Source organism: Amblyomma maculatum, chromosome 1 (genome assembly GCF_055883805.1).
Source record: "Amblyomma maculatum isolate TAMU_Amacu chromosome 1, ASM5588380v1, whole genome shotgun sequence".
Lineage (NCBI taxonomy): Eukaryota > Metazoa > Arthropoda > Arachnida > Ixodida > Ixodidae > Amblyomma > Amblyomma maculatum.
Genome location: NC_139344.1, coordinates 350,077,059 through 350,094,697, shown reverse-complemented (window position 1 = coordinate 350,094,697; position 17,639 = coordinate 350,077,059). Strand labels below are relative to the sequence as shown.

At 44.2% G+C, this 17,639-nt stretch overlaps 1 protein-coding gene across 2 annotated transcripts in view; it reads left to right on the top strand.

Moving 5' to 3' along the window:
• The first annotated feature begins 6,404 nt into the window (after positions 1 to 6,404).
• Positions 6,405 to 17,639, top strand: part of LOC146207738 (iron-sulfur clusters transporter ABCB7, mitochondrial-like) — a 33,907-nt gene continuing 22,672 nt past the window's right edge. The window contains exons 1-6 of one of the 2 annotated variants that reach the window (XM_084590154.1): positions 6,408 to 6,630; positions 6,929 to 6,982; positions 7,157 to 7,366; positions 9,891 to 10,023; positions 17,157 to 17,343; positions 17,551 to 17,632. In XM_084590154.1, the coding sequence (XP_084446280.1) occupies positions 6,448 to 6,630; positions 6,929 to 6,982; positions 7,157 to 7,366; positions 9,891 to 10,023; positions 17,157 to 17,343; positions 17,551 to 17,632 (849 nt within the window). In that variant the 5' untranslated portion in view covers positions 6,408 to 6,447. Of the gene's footprint in view, positions 6,631 to 6,928; positions 6,983 to 7,156; positions 7,367 to 9,890; positions 10,024 to 17,156; positions 17,344 to 17,550; positions 17,633 to 17,639 lie in introns of both variants that reach the window. The other variant, XM_084590145.1, reaches the window with a different exon arrangement.

Genomic DNA, 17,639 nt, shown 5'->3' with positions numbered 1-17,639 from the left:
GCCGCGGAGGACTGACAGGGGATTGGTGGCGGGGCGGGGAGCTGGGCGCAGACGTGCGCATGATACTATGGGCGACGCAGACTGTCTCCGCGTGGATCCCCTTCCAAAGAGTGGGCTTCGCAAGCGTGCCACTCAGAGCTGTCAGAACCGTTGTCGCACAACTGCTGCTGCGAGGCTACGTGATCTTCGTCATGGCCAAGAGGAGGCAAAAGAAACGCCCTATTCCGTGCATAATTGAGCGTAACGTGAAGAAAAACTCCGCTTTGAAAAAGCCGCCACACTGTTCTGACGCGGACGCGAGTATCTAAGTATGCAATATTTAGCTTTGTAGATGTAAACAAAATGAGAGAGAGAACATGAGGATGAAATATGGCATTATTTCACTAGTCATACAAAGCAGCCTGTACCACGCCTTGTTAGCGTGAGGGCATGCGTGAATTTCGATAATGAACAGAAGAAAAAAAGATCCCTGCAGAAACTGCATTTGGGAGGACGCGAAAGCATTACCACTGCCGCGAAGATTTTTACTGTACCACCTATCACTAATTATCTATTACTAATTAGGTTATCACTATATATATTCCTTAATTATATTACACCGTTTATTTTATCACTAATTATCTGTGTCATTAATTGTTATTACTAGTAAATATTATATTTTAATATTATATTTTATTATCATTAATCACTACTACCAATGAATCGATATGAAGTCACAAAGTGATGGCGTTGCATCCGGCGACACAATTTGATAGATTTTGCGAGCTTGTTTTGTGGACACAACATAGCCTAACTAAGGCTTTCACGCCACATATATTTATACAACGGTAGAAGAACGCCTTTTCTACGATTGTAGTAGATGTAGTGCTTGCATGGGTGCCAATCTGCTATCAAAATTAGCCTAATCCTTTATTCGAAAGCTGGGCTCTCACAAAGCCCGCGTACTACAGTGTAGAGTGCTAGTTATCTTTCATGACGTATGGAGTCCACACAAGTGCATAATGTAGAGTATTAATTTACAGACGTGCACCTGTGCCCCTAAGTTCCCGGAAGAACGGACCGTCAAAACTGAGTTTACCTTTCGACCAGGAAGTTGAAATGCAACCACTAAGTGAATTTCATTCCTTCAAAGAAACAATGCTAGACTTATGCGTGCCCTCGAGTAGTCACTACTCATTTGCATGGCTGAAATGCAAAGAGCGTGGAAGAGCTGCACCACCTCGCGTTTTTGAAGGCATTGACACCAGCTGTGACTACAAAAAGTGGTCTGGTTAGCATGTCGCCGAGAACAGCAGGAATGAAGACTTCTGAGGTCAAACAGCGAGAAGTCGCTGCTCTGTTTTGTTGATTATCTTTTGACGATAGTTGCGTACTTCACATAGCTGACTGCCATCTAGGAGATTTCTGGGCCTAATAAGGTTGTTCTTACAAGCTTCTAGCCCTTTGATGTTTTATTTGCCTTTTTGTTTTCTGAAAATCATACGAATCGTTTTCTCAAGTCTGAAGTTGCACTATAATGTCCTATTTTGTCGTTACTGAATCATGGGACTTCACTTCTACGCTGTAAATTATTGTTTAAATACTTAAACGCATAATTGAAAATCTGACACTGTTTTATTACATACTGCTGTGCTGCTCAATTGCTTTTTCCAGCCTTTCCAGGCCAACTCCTTATATTACTGCTATATTGCTCAATCGTTTTTCTCGATCAATCTGGGTCAACTCAACTCCCAGCTACTATGTCATCTGTCACAAGACCTGCGCCCAGGCACGCAGCTTTTCCAGGTCATGTTCACGATCCTCCTCCACCCCTTCCTCGCCCCCATTCCACCTGTCGCAGACACCGTTGCAGTGGACGCTGTTCCATTCCACCACCCATCCCACACCTGTTCTTCCTCCCCCTCGCCAGGGCTTCTTCCTCAGAGGGAAAGCACGATTCAAACGCTCACCAATGATGAACGCTATGCCCACACGAAAACAATTGTTCTTGTCGAAAATGTTGGATGGCGCACTGAGGTTCCCTTTCAACTCTTGTTCTTTTTGCATTCTGTTCTTACATATGTAATGTTATTTGACAGCATGCCCAAGCAATCAAGTTATCGTGGGAGCCTTATTAGGAAAGCGCCCCTCGGTGGGGCACGACGCGTAGTATAATATATGAAATGTTCCGTTAACGAGAGCTCGATGAACGCGAATAATACCACTGTACTTTTACGTAAGAATTTCAAAGGAATATTGAGAGAGTTGAATATAAGCAACAATTTGTTATATCCGGGTTAGATATATCTGCAATATTTCGCGCAAATTTTGCGCGCTGAAGTCTACCGGCAACATTCGTTAAATCTTTCTTCACTGCATAGCTTAAAAGCAATAGGAGAAGCAAAACACATGTGGGACGATCACCATTGTTTTTCTTTTTTTTTTTAACTTTTTGTGTGATATAATATAATTGGTTCACTGGAAAGAAAAGGCGCAGTATCTGTCACACTTGTTTCTGTGGACACCTGAACCGCGCCGTAAGGAAAGGGAGGAAGGTGGGAGTGCAAGTGTCTTTACACTTGCACTCCCACCTTCCTCCCTTGAGCCGTAGTGGAGGGCTACTGAGGAATATCGACCCCGTGGGGATCTTTAACATGCGCTGACATCACACAGCACATGGACGCCTCTTCGTTTCGCCTCCATCGAAACGCAGCCGCCGTGGTCGGGATCGAACCCAGGTACTCCGGCACAGTAGTCGGGCGTCTTACCACTGCACCATCGCGGCGGTGCTGTATGATATGCACCGTAATGGGGAAAAAAATGAGAACAGCAAAATGGAAACCAGGACAGGCGCATCAGGTTGATTATTACTAGAAGATCGTCGGGGTGAAATGACGGTGGCGGCAGATGAGAGGGAAGTCCATTGCTAGGATGTGGCTTGCGAGTGGGGCTTCTCAAGGACTGCTGGTTCTCATACTGCGTATTTAAACTAGATTTCGCCGTCACTTTTTTTATTCCACTTGTTTCGTGGGCTTGCAATGTGTGAAGGCTTTGGGGATGGTATACGTATGAAGAGCTGTTGATGGTTCTTGATAGGGTGACTGTATGGTGTGCGACGCATCTAAAGGGTGGGATGAAATAGTGGATCGAGGGCGGCGGTGGGTATTAACTGGTGCAGTATAAAGTGGAGGCTTGTCGCATCATCTAGAACAGTTGCTTCAACAGAAATCAAATTTCGTGGAAGCAGAAAAGGTCAAGTGCACCATTTTCGCAAATAATTATATTTATTTCTCCTCTCTTGTTTGTTCTGCCGCTTGCATTTGTGCCTTAGTGGTAACCTCGCACTAAGAAATGCTGCCCTGTTCACACTTCTTTAGCTTTGTAGGACCAACACTTCATAAACTCTCGCGCACTCTGTGCCCGTTCGAGGCGAATCGAAGAGAAAATGCGTGTGTTCACTGCATGTGCTAATATTTCTTTAGAGCATTCAGCGCTTCCTTCTTATATATGCATAGGATGACTAAACGGACGTCGCCTGCGAGGTTTGTTTCGAAATAACTCACCATTCATAATAGAAAGTAGTTGTTCATTAGCATCCAGCCGCACGGCTGCAAAGAAAAGCTGTACGACTATCACGGGAACTTCATAGACGGAGAAAAATTCGCCCTGTCCATGGTTCGAACCTGGGACCATCGCCTCTCCGCGATAGTCTCTCTATCAACTAAGCTGAGCAAGACGTACATACATCAGAATCGAGTGTAGTGCGAGTTCTTCAGCTCGAACTGGGAACGTTGTTGGCCCGATAGGAATGTCTCAAGGTAGGGTAGGGATGTAATAAGAGTGATTTACCCTAAACATCGGTTGAGGAGGCTGCACTGCTCAACTTCAGTGATGCTGTTGTTGTGGCTGTAGGAAAAAAGAAAAGAAAATGCACGGGCCTGCTACTGGCTCTGTAGCTGAGCCACCTTCGCTTCCTCGTGCGGACAGAAGAGAAAACAGACAAGAAAGGAAAAAGAAGAGGGAGAGAAAGAAGCGCGCCGCAACTAACAGCCGTCGTCCACCCCCACCGAAGCGGTGGCGGGTGCAATGACGGCCTACGACAAAAAAAATTTTGATGGCAGGCTAGCCCCCGCCGCAAGCGGCGGTTACCTACCTGTCCCAGCCACATCAGGGCAAGAATCTTTTTCAGTGATTCTCCCTCCGGCCGTTGCAAACCATAAATGACAGCGTATGCTCCCTCCTGCCGTTCATACGCTGTTATTTCTGGCTTGCATTTGGTTTTATTATGTTTTTATTTTTCACAACGTACGTATAATATTTACGTTATAAGCAAAATTTTTCCGAATGCTATTTAAAAGCCTTCACCCAATGCCACGGCTCTTTCTCTTTATCTAGCTTTCCTTATTTTTTTTTTTCAGCTCTATTATATTTCGCGAGCTTCACTGAAAGACCTTGCAGCTAAATATACGAATTCCTTCCTTCCCTTACGGCGCAGGTCAGGTGTCCACAGAAACAATTGTGACAGATACTGCGCCTTTCCCTTCCTGTTAACCGATTATTATATTTAACATTGGATAAACGGGCCAGTGGGCAAGAAAACCCTGACGACGCACCATTTTTCCTTAATAATCGCCGCTTGAAAGGTCTGACGTCAAACTTTCGTTTGTGTCTCAGACTTCTGAGAACCCAGAGATTAAGCGAGAGAGAGAAAAGGTAAGGAATTATTAGAAAAATATTTTTTTTTTCCGTTTTAGTGATTGAAAAGCTTGCGAACCACGCAAGAAGTGGTTCATGCAAACCTTTCTGTCTTTCTTATTGAATCTATGCCCTTAAAGCCCGCCGGACAAAACAAAAATTAAAAATGACCCATCCACGCCGCACAGTTCTGCGAATCGAGTAGCACACAGCACATACACATGAGCCTGCGATGTAGGGGTGTCATTCCGAACACGTGTAGAAACGACGGACCACGCTGCCGTTCGAGCGAAGTAAATGCGCGCGCGGGGATGCACGCACGTGATGCGCAGCTGTGCCACGCACCCCTCCCCAGACGGGTCGCGGCGCTCACCTCGGAACGGTGACCGCGGAGGTTGTAGTTGGTTCGCTGCGGGTGCTCGGCCGTCTTGCGGCAGTGGCATGTGGTGAAGGTGACGCCTACGATGCCGCGTGCGTTGCCGGACGCCAGCCAGCCGTCCTGGTAGTAGTTGACGCGGTTCAGCCGCCAGCCGTCCTCCTCGGGCAGCTCGTCGGGCACCTTGCCCATCCACGTGAGAGACAGCACCGAGCAGTCGGTGCGCGACGACCAGCTCCGCTCGAAGTGAAGGTGCATGGTCGGCGAGCGTGTACTACCCTTGTCTTCTCCCTCAACAACCGCGGCCGGCCGCCGTCTTTCTTCTGCGAGCCGTATTGATCGCCGCCGCTCGCCGGCTCGCCGGCAACACTACGCTAGCCGCCCGCGACGACGAATGCGGTGAGGCTGGCCCGCGCCGCCACCACCGTCGCCGCCGAGTCGCGAGACACGTCGTTTCCCGAAACATCGGCGCGCCGGCCGACGCGTCACAGACCCGGAAGCGTCACGCACACACGCTGCCCGGCCGACCGATGCACGGAACCACCACCCCACGTCCACTTCGTCAACCACGATCAGCGGTGAAGTCAACTTGGCCTAGAGGCACGGCGACGAGCACGGCGCGCGCGCAGTCGAGGGGAAAGGCTCTGCGTCGGAAGGCGCTGGACGGCGACGGTAGCTTGGCCGAGCGGGCCGGACGTCATGCTGTCGGGGAGCGCAGGGCGGGGCTGGATCGAGACGCAGCGGTCTGCCCGTGGTCGTTGCTGTGGTCATTCAGAGCGTGCGGAGTGCCGCGGCGAGCGATCCGCCACCGAGCTGCGTCTCGAACCACCGCGACATCATCTCGCGACTGGAGAACTGCGCTCTTTACGGATCAGGAGAGGAGTGCAAGCAACGGGGGAGGGTCTTTGCCAGCGCAAGCAGCGCAAGGCGCAAGTGCGCGAGCGCACTTCCGAATCCGAAAATCGAAAGTGCATGGGTGTCGCCCTCCGATGAGCGCGGAAGGAAGCTGCCACCGCGTTCCAGACAAAGTAAAGAAACTACTGCAAAATATAAAAAAGCGACACTGACTGTTATTGGTGTGTCTTAATGCGATAAGCAACAGATAAAAAAATGCTGATGGGCAAGCCTATGCTGAGAACTGCCAACAACAAAAATGTTCCCACAGGCACATCTTAACATTGTAACTTGTAACCTCATTTGAATATAATGCGCACTGTCAGGCTTCATATGACTCACGACCAAGACAACAGTTATATCATAACGGCAAAAAGCATGACATCGCATATTAACGTAACGTTGACAAGCGATCAACTGTGCTAAATCTGAAGACCGAAACCAGACCCAAAGGCGACTTTTCATTCAGCAGGTGGCAGCGCGGTCGACGAGCGGCTGCCAGCATGGCGGCGTATGTCGTTGCTGGTCGATGTAGGTTGTTTGGGTCTTTTGGCAGTTTAAAGATTAATTCGGTTGTAGCTTATAATGGAAATAGTAACTTTAACGTATGGCGTAGGTTCTTTAGTGCTTCATCGAGAAAACTTTCGTATCCGCCCGCGGTTCGGCTAATTTGCCCAAAAAAGCAGGTAAGTATCAGCCGGGTCTTTTTCAATGACTCAAATAGGTCATTCAAAACGTCGCCAAGAGCTGCTTGAATGTTGCAGTTCTTTTATCGTTGTTGTTGTCTCATAATGTGTGTTGATAACCTTTGCTATGTTGTATGTATCTGCGAGCTTCTCGCATTGCGTGTGACTTGTCGGTGTCCTTGTTCTTGATCTAATCTATCGTAAAAATGTGATAGCTTGATCGCTTCTGCTTATCTAACTCCATCTCTCTGTGTGTTCTTTCTCTTTTCCTTCTTTCGTGCACCAATTGTCATGGCAGTTTCTAGGTGGTCATCATGATAACCCTCTGCTGAAACAATTGCCGCACATTAAGGTAAAAAATCCAAGTACGTGTAGTTGAGTTTGCTCTTTCTTTTATCAAGTACGTAGTAGCGTTGCGTTAGTGGCAGCTGTGACAAATTCTTATGGGAACGGAGCATAATACTTGAACCGGCGTTATCATCTGAGCAGCTGAGTTGAGCTGTTTCGTTTACTTTCATGTACCCAGCTTCTCCAAAGGAACGTGCAGCTAGGCAAACCGAGAAAATGCTTCCACCCTGGAGCCTCAACGCTATTGCCTGCTCAGGTCGGCGTCCCTTTAAAATCTGTCAGCAGCTGGTCCATCATCAGACAGATGTTTGTTTACCTCTGGCCCAAGGAAAAACCAGAGATCCGAAAACGAGTGGTCATAGCTCTGGGAATATTGATCCTGGCTAAGGTATGTATCCTGTGTGCTTCCACTTATAAAGAGTAGGTCGTTTGTGTAAGCTAGACAAGCACTAACACGACAGCACTTGAATGCCGACGGTACTGCCTAATCCAACAAATGTTTTGACTGCATATAATTGTCATAAAGGTTGTTTTCACATTAGATGGTAGCTTTGTACACAGTTTGCTTTTTAGTTCCAAGTGCTGATTTAAATTTGAGGCCCGCCTTTTGAAATACCATGTATGTCATGGTATGTCATGGTCTGCTTAGGACAGGTAGTAACCGCAGATCCGGACCATGAAAAGGAAATAACAAGAAGAATAAGATTGGGATGGAGCGCATTTGGCAAGCACTAGCAAATTATGACTAGCAGCTTACCGGTTTGCTCAAGACGAAAGTATACAACAGTTGCATCTTACCTGTACTCACCTATGGGGCTGAGACGTGGAGGCTAACCAAGAGGGTTCTACTTAAGTTGAGGACAACGCAGAGGACTATGGAACGAAAAATGGTAGGGGTAACATTAAGAGATAGGAAGCGTGCAGAGTGGATCAGAAAAATAACTCAAGTTACTGACATTCTAGTGGACATCAAGAAGAAGAAATGGGCATGGGCAGGACATGTAACGCAAAGAAAAGATAACCGATGGTTGCTTAGGGCAACCAACTGGATTCCAAGGGAAGGAAAGCGTAGCAGGGGGCGGCAGAAAGTTAGGTGGGCAGAGGAGGTTAAGAAGTTCTCAGGGTGTCAAGTGGATGCAACTAGCACAGGACCGGATTAATTGGAGAAATTTGGGAGAAGCCTTCGTCCTGCAGTGGGCATAGTCAGGCTGATGATGATGATGATGTATGTCATCAGTACTTGCCGGTGTTTGTGTGGCATAAATAAAAAACTACTACATGTGCAAGCTTGCCCCAGCTTGTCAACAACATTGTCATTTTCTAGGCAAAGAAATGAACCACTGGCCATTGTGCAACTTTGTCATGCCGTTGTGCCCTTTTCAGGTGTCTGTAACACCTTTAGCTTGTATGTGATTTGTATTTCATAAACCAGAAGAGACATTATTAGTATTGTTATTATTATTATTAGATCGCAATATGCTGACTCGCCAAAGTGTTGCAGTGGTTAGGGTGCGCAACTGCTGTGCCCAAGGATGTGGGTCGAATTCTGGCTGCGTCAGCTGCTTTTTGATGAAGGCGAAAAGCAAGCCGCCCGTGTGCTGTGCGATGTCTGTACATGTTAAAGAGAACACCAGGAGGTCGAAATTTCTGGAGCCCTCCACTACGCCGTCTCTCATAGCCTGAGTTGCTGTGGAGTATGAAACCTCATTGACCAAGCCAAACCAGATGGCAATACTAATTTTCCGAGCTGACTGAATTCATTTTCTGTTTCTCATAAAAGTTGCCAAATGAATATCCAAGCTGTGTTACTTTTCAGTGATGAACAGTCCATGCAAAATGTAAGCATGAGCAATCATTAGTAGAATGGAAGGCTGGGAAAATTATTGTTTCTAGAATTTAGTGCAAATAATGAAGACAGCACAGAGGCAATACACAACAGGTATCAGTCTTTGGTTTTACCTTCCTTTCTGCCGTCTTTGTTTTCATTCTGTGTTCTACCATCCCTAGTATAAGCTAATCTCTAGTAGGTATCTAAATAAATTCACAGGTCACTGTATGTACAGTCTTTGTCAAAAGTGTAGAGCCCAGGGGGTCTGCTTCTGAGCCACTTCGTGTGGATTGTAATGCATTTCCATTGTTCCGAATTTCTTGGCTGTAAGATCTTTGGTTTTACCCTCTCCAAAGGGAAGGACCTTTACTAACCCTAAATCAGTGGCACAACACGGCTCGGAAGCTGACTCCATGGGCTCTACACTTTTGACAAAGGCTGTAAATGTGTTTCATTTATGAAGAACTGGTATTATTAGTGTATAATCTGTAGATTTTATTGGTGGTACTACAAACATAATAAAACGGCGTGCAAACTGGGGAATGAACAGATACATGTGACAGTGTCTCTTACCTCTTTGTTGTTATGTTCACTTTGCATGTCATTTCATGCATCTTACAGCCACGAACAAGTTACACCAAGGATGTTATCACGAAAAAAATTACGGGATGGTTAAGAGTTTGCAACACAAAATGCCCAGCATTAGCTAGTTTGTGATCCCAAAGAAATGAAGATGTACTAGACCCGATATATTAAAATGAATGCTCTAATCATTGGTCCTTTGTAGCAGTAGCCTAGTGATTTGTGCACCCGTCTCGTATGCGCAAGCTACTGGACTCGTACATAGGAAAGGCATTTTTACTGGTAGGTGCCAGCCTGCCGCTTGCCGCTTGCCGTAATTTTTTGGGGAACAAGCTAAGAGCTGCCAACTTTGTAAAAAACGAAAAGGGACATGCAAGGTTACGCGTGTGCATTGCAGTTGCCATTGAAAAAATAAATGGAAAAATGGATTAAAGGCAGCAGTGCAAATGTTGTTGGATTTCATTTTGCGTCACTATTGCGCTTTCTATCGTTTTCTATTCAGGTGATCAATATTGAAGTACCATTCATCTTCAAGGCTGCTGTTGATTACCTGAATGAACACACAGGGAGCCACCTATCTCTCGCCGACGCATCGAGCACACTTACTTCGGCTGCATTTGCAATCCTTGTTGGCTGTAAGTTTTATATCATGTTCATATAGCCCTATGTGCTGACCTTCTTGTCTTGTCGGTGTAGCCTAGCTTCTGGTATCCTTGCCAATGATTAGTATTAACACCAGTAATTTACTTTCGAGATCTGCAGGTTATGGTTTATTTATTTATTTATTTAGACATACTGTCAATCCACTGGGGATTTTAACAGGAAGGGCATTTAGTACAAAGCATATCAGGGTGAAAAGGACTACATGGCTAAAAATGTCAGATGCAGAGTGCGTAGTCTTAAAAGGAACTTAAAAGGTGAAACGATGGGAATACAGTGTCACACTTCATTATACAGTTATACAGGGAAGATCAGTTATACAACAAGATCACTAACGCCTGACAAACATGATCACACTAATAGGTTAGGCATGGCCCACATAGCATCACACAGAAACAATATGAACGGAAAATGTTGCACTAAACATGAAGTCAACTATTTAGGATGACATTTGGAATATGTGATAATGACAGGAGGTGATTCTCAACAAGTTTTGCAAAAGTATCTAGTGATGCACTATTAGTGATGTGATGATGGTTATTCCACTCTCTTACTGCAAGGGGAAAAAAGGAATATTTCAGGCAGTTGGTGCTGAAAGAATATTCTTTTAGATTTTGGCTATGTTTATGTCTAGTTGGTCTCGCCTCTGAGGTCGTGATGTACTTTGTTTTATCAAGATTAAGTTGGTTATGTAGCAATTGATAAAGCAGCTTAAGACGTGCAAGTTTGGCTCTATTTTCCAGAGTGAGAATGCCGGCGTCAATTAGTAGTTGAGTCGGTGAGTCAGTATACGTGTACCTGTTAAACACAAACCTAACTGCCTTTCTTTGGATGGATTCTTATTTACTTATGAGACATTTCGTGTGAGGAAACCAAGCGACAGTCGCATATTCCAGAACCGACCGAACAAAAGCGTTATATGCAAGTTGTTTTGTTGAAGGCGGGGCTTGACGGAGGTGTCTTCTGAGAAACAGGAGCCGTTTTAATGCGGCTGTTGTCACATAGTTGACATGAGACTCCCATCTGAGATCATGGGATATTATAACTCCGAGGTATTTATAATTGTTAACTCGCGTCAGGGGGGTATTATTCACCATATAGGAATATGAAGACTGACTTTTTATTCTCGTTATTGTTAGAACAACAGACTTACTAATATTAAGGTTCATTTTCCAGTCAACACACCACTTGGATACGGCTTCTGCAGCGCGGTTTAGGGCAATATGGTCATCGGGAGTATTAATTTCCTGGTAAATTATACAATCATCTGCAAAAAGTTTAATATTGACATTGACATAAGAGGGTAGATCATTAATAAAAATTAGAAATAAAATTGGAGCCAGGACGCTGCCCTGAGGCACTCCTGATGTTACTCGTTCAATTTCAGAGCACTGATTGTTAATCTCAACATATTGTGACCGATCTGTCAAATAGTCTTTAATCCATTTAACAATGTGGCTGCTGCCTAGTGTGCATTCTAATTTATTAATAAGTTTTCTGTGTGAAACGCGGTCAAATGCCTTTGAGAAATCAAAAAAAATCATATCTACTTGTTTCTGATTGTCGATGCTCAATGATAGGTCATGAATTAGTTCCAAGAGCTGAGTAACAGTGGAAAGGCCTTTCCGAAACCCATGCTGAGATGATGTCAGGATGTGCTGTTGTTCGAGAAATGTGGTTATATGCTTGGTCAAGATGTGTTCAAGAAGTTTACATATTGTGCAAGTTAAGGAGATGGGTCTGAAGTTAGAGGGTTCACTCTTGCTTCCACTTTTATGTACAGGAATAATTTTGGAGATTTTCCATTCTTGGGGTAAGGCGCTTGTTGATAAAGATTTATTAAATAGTATGAATAAATATTTGGCGATCCGTTCGGCATATCGTTTGAGAAATATGTTTGGTATGTTGTCCGGGCCAGGAGCTTTTTTTGTGTCTAGTTTAAGTAAAAGATTCAGTATACCTGATTCACTTATATTTAAAGAGGCTAGAGGTAACCTATATAAAGGGGCTATAGGAGCGAGCTCATCATCATCAATTGTAAAAACAGATTTAAAGTACTTATTCATGCTATTAGCACAGTTAAGATCTTGTTCTTGGGAGTTCTGGTTCTTGTTTTGTTTTTTGGGTTTGAGAAAGTTCCAAAATTTTTGGGGGGAGCTTTTGAGAAAATTAGGTAAAGTATTTGTGAAATAGTTGGTTTTAGCTGAGTTTATCTTTGATTTCAAGTCTCTAATGGCTTCAGCGATTTCCGAGTCCAGGTGTGCGTTTCATCTTCGCTGATTTTCTTAGTCGTTTAACTTTGCGTTACGCATGAATCACGTCTCGTGTTATCCAAGGATTGTGTTTTCTGGTTAGTTTTGTTTTCGTCGGTACGTAATTCTGAATACAGAAGAAAACAGTACGTTTGAATCTGCACCATAGGGATTCAATATTTGCCGAAGGCTGATTGGACATTTTTTCAAATGCCGTGAATTCATAAATAAGGTGATCGAGGATATTCGAATCCTTAGCATGACTGTAATCGTGATAGATAATTTTAGACTTAGTGGGAGGCTCTGTGTTATATATAGGAATAGTGCATAGGACTAATTTGTGGTCAGATATGCCATCAATATATTCTAGTTCTGCCTGGTCTGCTGAAAAGTGGCTACTGAAAAATATTAGGTCAAGAATATTGGACGTTCTTCCTTGTACACGTGTAGGCTTATTTACTACCTGACAAAGATTAAATTGAAGCATAGCATCTAGAATTATTTCGGAACTAGGGGAGTGAAACTGCAAGGATTGCCAGTTTATATCTGGCAGATTGAAATCTCCTAATAAGATTAGTCTAGAGCCTAGAACGTGGCGTTGCATGTAATCATACAAGGATGACATTGAGAGATGGCCGGATGAGGGACTACAATAGACACACCCCACTATGATAACGCGAGAGCCTAGTTTCAATTTGCAAAAGATTGCCTCAGCACCCTGAACATCCGGCAGTACAGAGAAGGGTATTTTTTTGTTTATTAGAATAGCTACACCGCCGCCACGTGTAGGCCTATCCTTGCGTATGATTACGTAATCTGGAGGTGTAATCTCGCCATCCAAGATATCGGCTGATAACCAAGTTTCTGTTATTGCCATAAAGTCTGGCTCAATTCCAACAAGCAGTGATTCGATCCAATCTGTTTTGTTCAGAATGCTGCGGACATTAACATTTGCGAAAGTTATATGCGGCGCTGTGGTTTCCGTCTGGGGCGTGGTTTCAGTGCCTCGCCTGGAGGACTTTCTGTGTTTTTTTGGCTGTCTGAAATGCCACGATGAGACACCTCGCCTTCCAAATCATCCGTGCTTTTTTGGTTGTCTAGACTGCTAGGAGCAGTTACAAGGATTTCACAATCATTTGTGTCATCCCAGCGGTATAACTGGCCATTTAGGCGCAGTTTATCATAAACTAGCGACATTTTGTCTCCTTGTTCTTTAATCGATTTTGCCCATTTCCACAACTTTTTTCTTACTTCTCTCACCCGAGCTGAGAAGTCCTCGCCTATTGCGTAATTAGAGCCCTTCAATTTGTGACAGTTTTTTAACACTTTTACTTTGTCTCGGTAGTCTAGCAGTTTAAATATTATGGGCCTAGTTTTATCCGTCGCTGGCCGTCCTAACCTATGAATTCTTTCTATGTTAACAGGTTCGATTTTAAGAATGTCCTTCAAAATTTTTTCATTCATTAGTTCATCAAGGGAAGCGGTATTTTCCTCTGGATCTTCTGGGATACCGTACACTATTAGATTTGATCTTCGAGAACGATTTTCCAAGTCCTCCACTCTAGATTCAAGAGAAGATACAACTCTTTGTAGGTTAGCAACCTCATCCATACAGTTTGATATTTTGCTGTCAAGAATAGCTAGAGTTTCCAACTTCGCATCGATGGATGCTAAGCGTCCATCCTTAATTTCTTTAATATCCTCAGCAATCTTTTGTATTTGGTGCGCGAGTTGGGCGAAGTCGGGTCCCGGGTTGGTTTCAACATCACCGGACAGTAGTAATATATTCATAATGGTACTGGCTAAGTCGCAAGTTAACACACACAGCAGCCCAGGGCACGGCAGCACAACCAAATACGGGTCGCTCGAACGATAGCATTTTCCATAACATTTTCTCACCTGCGTGAAAAAGACGAGGGGGTTAGCGATCCGCATTCTTGTCGCGCCACCGTGCCCATTGGCCCATGGAAGATTCATCTCCGGTTTTATCCTCCGAGTTGGCAGTTCCTCCACCAGGGTAGCACCGTTGACGCCGAGTGAAGCAGAGACGGAGCGGCCTTGTCTGCAGTTCCAACAGTCCGGAATCGGGGGCGTATTCCGCACGTGGAAACTTTGATTGCAGATCAGCCGCCCCGCCCAGGCCTCTGTAGATGGCTGTGGACGGTCATCTCCCGCTGTTGTCGGCAGCAAGATTGCAAAGAACTGCGTGAAAAAGACGAGGGGGTTAGCGATCCGCATTCTGGTCGCGCCACCGTGCCCATTGGCCCATGGAAGATTCATCTCCGGTTTTATCCTCCGAGTTGGCAGTTCCTCCACCAGGGTAGCACCGTTGACGCCGAGTGAAGCAGAGACGGAGCGGCCTTGTCTGCAGTTCCAACAGTCCGGAATCGGGGGCGTATTCCGCACGTGGAAACTTTGATTGCAGATCAGTCGCCCCGCCCAGGCCTCTGTAGATGGCTGTGGACGGTCATCTCCCGCTGTTGTCGGCAGCAAGATTGCAAAGAACTGCGTGAAAAAGACGAGGGGGTTAGCGATCCGCATTCTGGTCGCGCCACCGTGCCCATTTCTTTTCTTTTCTTTTCATTTCATTTCTTTCCAATTTGTTGTAATTTTTTCAAATTTATAAATGCTTCGTTTTTGGTGAGAGTGGTCTCTTTGTCATTATAATTCACTATTCTAGTAATATTGACAAAATGATATAAAGTTTATCAATAGTCTTTACTACCGCTACTATTTGAGCAACCATGATCGTTTCCTGCTTCATACGTAAAAAATAAATCTGGTCCTGTAACTATGAAAAAAAATTTAAAAAAACTCAAAGCACTCACATTGGCTACAAGAGATGCAGATCTAACCCATTTCCAAGCGCATTATATAATCACATAAGACCAAATGTGGCATGCGTAATTCTTAAAGTACATAGAATGCGAGTATTCCGGTTTTGATGCTGTTAGGATAGTTTTTAGAGTCAAAATTATTGCCATGTTTAGGCATCAGTCATTAAACACGCTACACCAGATATAAAGCTTCTCATGATGGTGCATGCTAAAGGAATTACATTAATTTGCTCAGTTATGCATAGCGTAATGTTAGATGCTAAAAAGTACAGCTAAACTAGGCAACAACCTAGGGAAACAATCTGTGACTGGAGGTGACAGCCGCATTTGCGCTGGCACTCTAGACACTCTTGCACAAACTTCATTTACGTTGGTAGCTCTGAAAATTGAAGTTCAGCTCGCAAGGAAACTCTGACTGAGCTCCCTCTTGGTGAGCACTATCGCTCCCGAGCTGAAGCCTTTCACCTATGATATGAAGGGACATAAAGCTAGGAGTGAGGAACAAGCTCAGTAGACACCTGGTCGAATATGCAGCAGTGACACCTGAGAATCCCACAGTGGCATTTGTGAAGGGCTAGGGCAATTGTGAGAAAGCCTCTCCTGCACCTGTTTATTTTTTCTTCTATTATTCTGTCCTTGACAGCATGCTTCTAGTTTCTTCTCCTGCATAATTCCTTTCTTCTCTTATTGCCACCCATCTTCGTTATAAATTATCATTCTTTGGTAGCCAATGATCAGTGGCGTTGGACGGACTTCATCTGCATGGCAGCTCGGGGTGTGCCACTTCTAATAGCTGCTTAAGCATGGACAGTTTTTCATTTATGCATGGCGTTTAGAATATGAAAGCAATAAGCTTTTCTTAGAATGGAAAATACACTCGGAACAAGAAAATCACGTTCCGCTAGTGACTCCATCTTCATTCACCTAGCTATAATTAAACAAAAAAGCAGTTTTTCGGGAGTGTGTTTTCTTAAAATGACACACAGGGCCAGCAGAATTGAGCCCTTGTGCCTATGAAGGTGCGTTCATGAAAAACGAATTTTTTATTGTCTTGGAAGAGGTCAAGGCATTATGAAACCAGTCACACGTTCAAGCTGCTGATTTCGAAGGTGAAAGCCGTGGAGAAATGTGTGAGGGTATGTGCAAGATATGCGAGAAAAAGGATGTGCCTAAATTTTAATGTGTGCAACAATGCATGCCTGTATGCATATACAAACTTATGCACATGCACAAACTTATGTGCAAATTTGCATAGAAATATGCACATGCACATTTTACTTCTTTCTACATTCATATTTTGTATCCTTGTCAGTTCTGAGAGAAAGATGGCAAGAATTGTTTTTCCCAATCTTAATGCACTCTGTGCTTTGCACTGTTATTCTTGCATTGCCGTAAAGAAACGAACACTCTAACTCATAAAATATATGTCTTGTTTTATTATGCCCCGAATCATTTGATTTTGTATAAGTAGTTACAGGGTGGTACCAATCTTTCTACTTATTGCAAAATTGTCATCACTTGTGGCCAGGGTTGATGTATAGCAAGTCTGTGCAGGTCATTTGATGCTTGTACAGTTTTATATGCAGAAATTCTTTGTTTTTTTATTGAAATGGCATAGTTGAATTTCTTAAAAGGTAATTCATCAGTTTAAACCCTCGTAATTAATTGTGTTTCGAGTTTTATTTTTTTCTTTAATGCATGTCTGCTTGAGACTCATATTTTTTTGAGACTGTCCCTCTATACTTCTTGTTTTGTTCATTCCCACCCTGTAACAGCCCGAAAGAACTTACACAATTGTAAATTAAAAAAAAAAGAAAAAATTGGGTGATGTTTTCTACGGTTGTAGAATATAGTTGTTTCACTTGGTGCGTCACGTGAACATCACTGCAGTCCTGGATATGTGGCACAGCTGAGAATGTTTAATGCCCTGTGAAGCACATTTAATTAAATTACTTCTAAAACATTTGGTATTTCCTTGCACTTATTTTCATCTCTGTACGTATACGCCACCTCTTTCAGATGGTCTTGCCAGGGCTGGTGCATCGGGCTTCAATGAGCTCAGGAATGCAGTGTTCGCCAAGGTGGCCCACCACTCCATACGGGAGGTGGCGCGACGACTCTTCCTGCATCTCCATCAGTTGGACCTCAACTTCCACCTGTCACGGCAGACCGGTGCCCTGTCCAAGGCTATTGACCGTGGAACAAGGTATTGTGGAGAGAAGATACCAAAGCTAACAAGCCCACAATACAAAGCCACAACAATACAAACCCACTTTCTGCCACACAAGAAACACATGGCTCTTGTATGGCTGTATCAAACTAGCACTGTGCTGGATAAGTTGAACTTGCTCTTGTCTGCGATAAAAATTGCATCTTTCATGCTAGTTTCTTTTTCTCTTTCTCCTCCTTCCAGGGGCATCAATTTTGTCCTTAGCGCATTGGTTTTCAACATTGTGCCAACCATCTTTGAAGTGGCGCTCGTCAGCTCTGTATTAGTAAGCC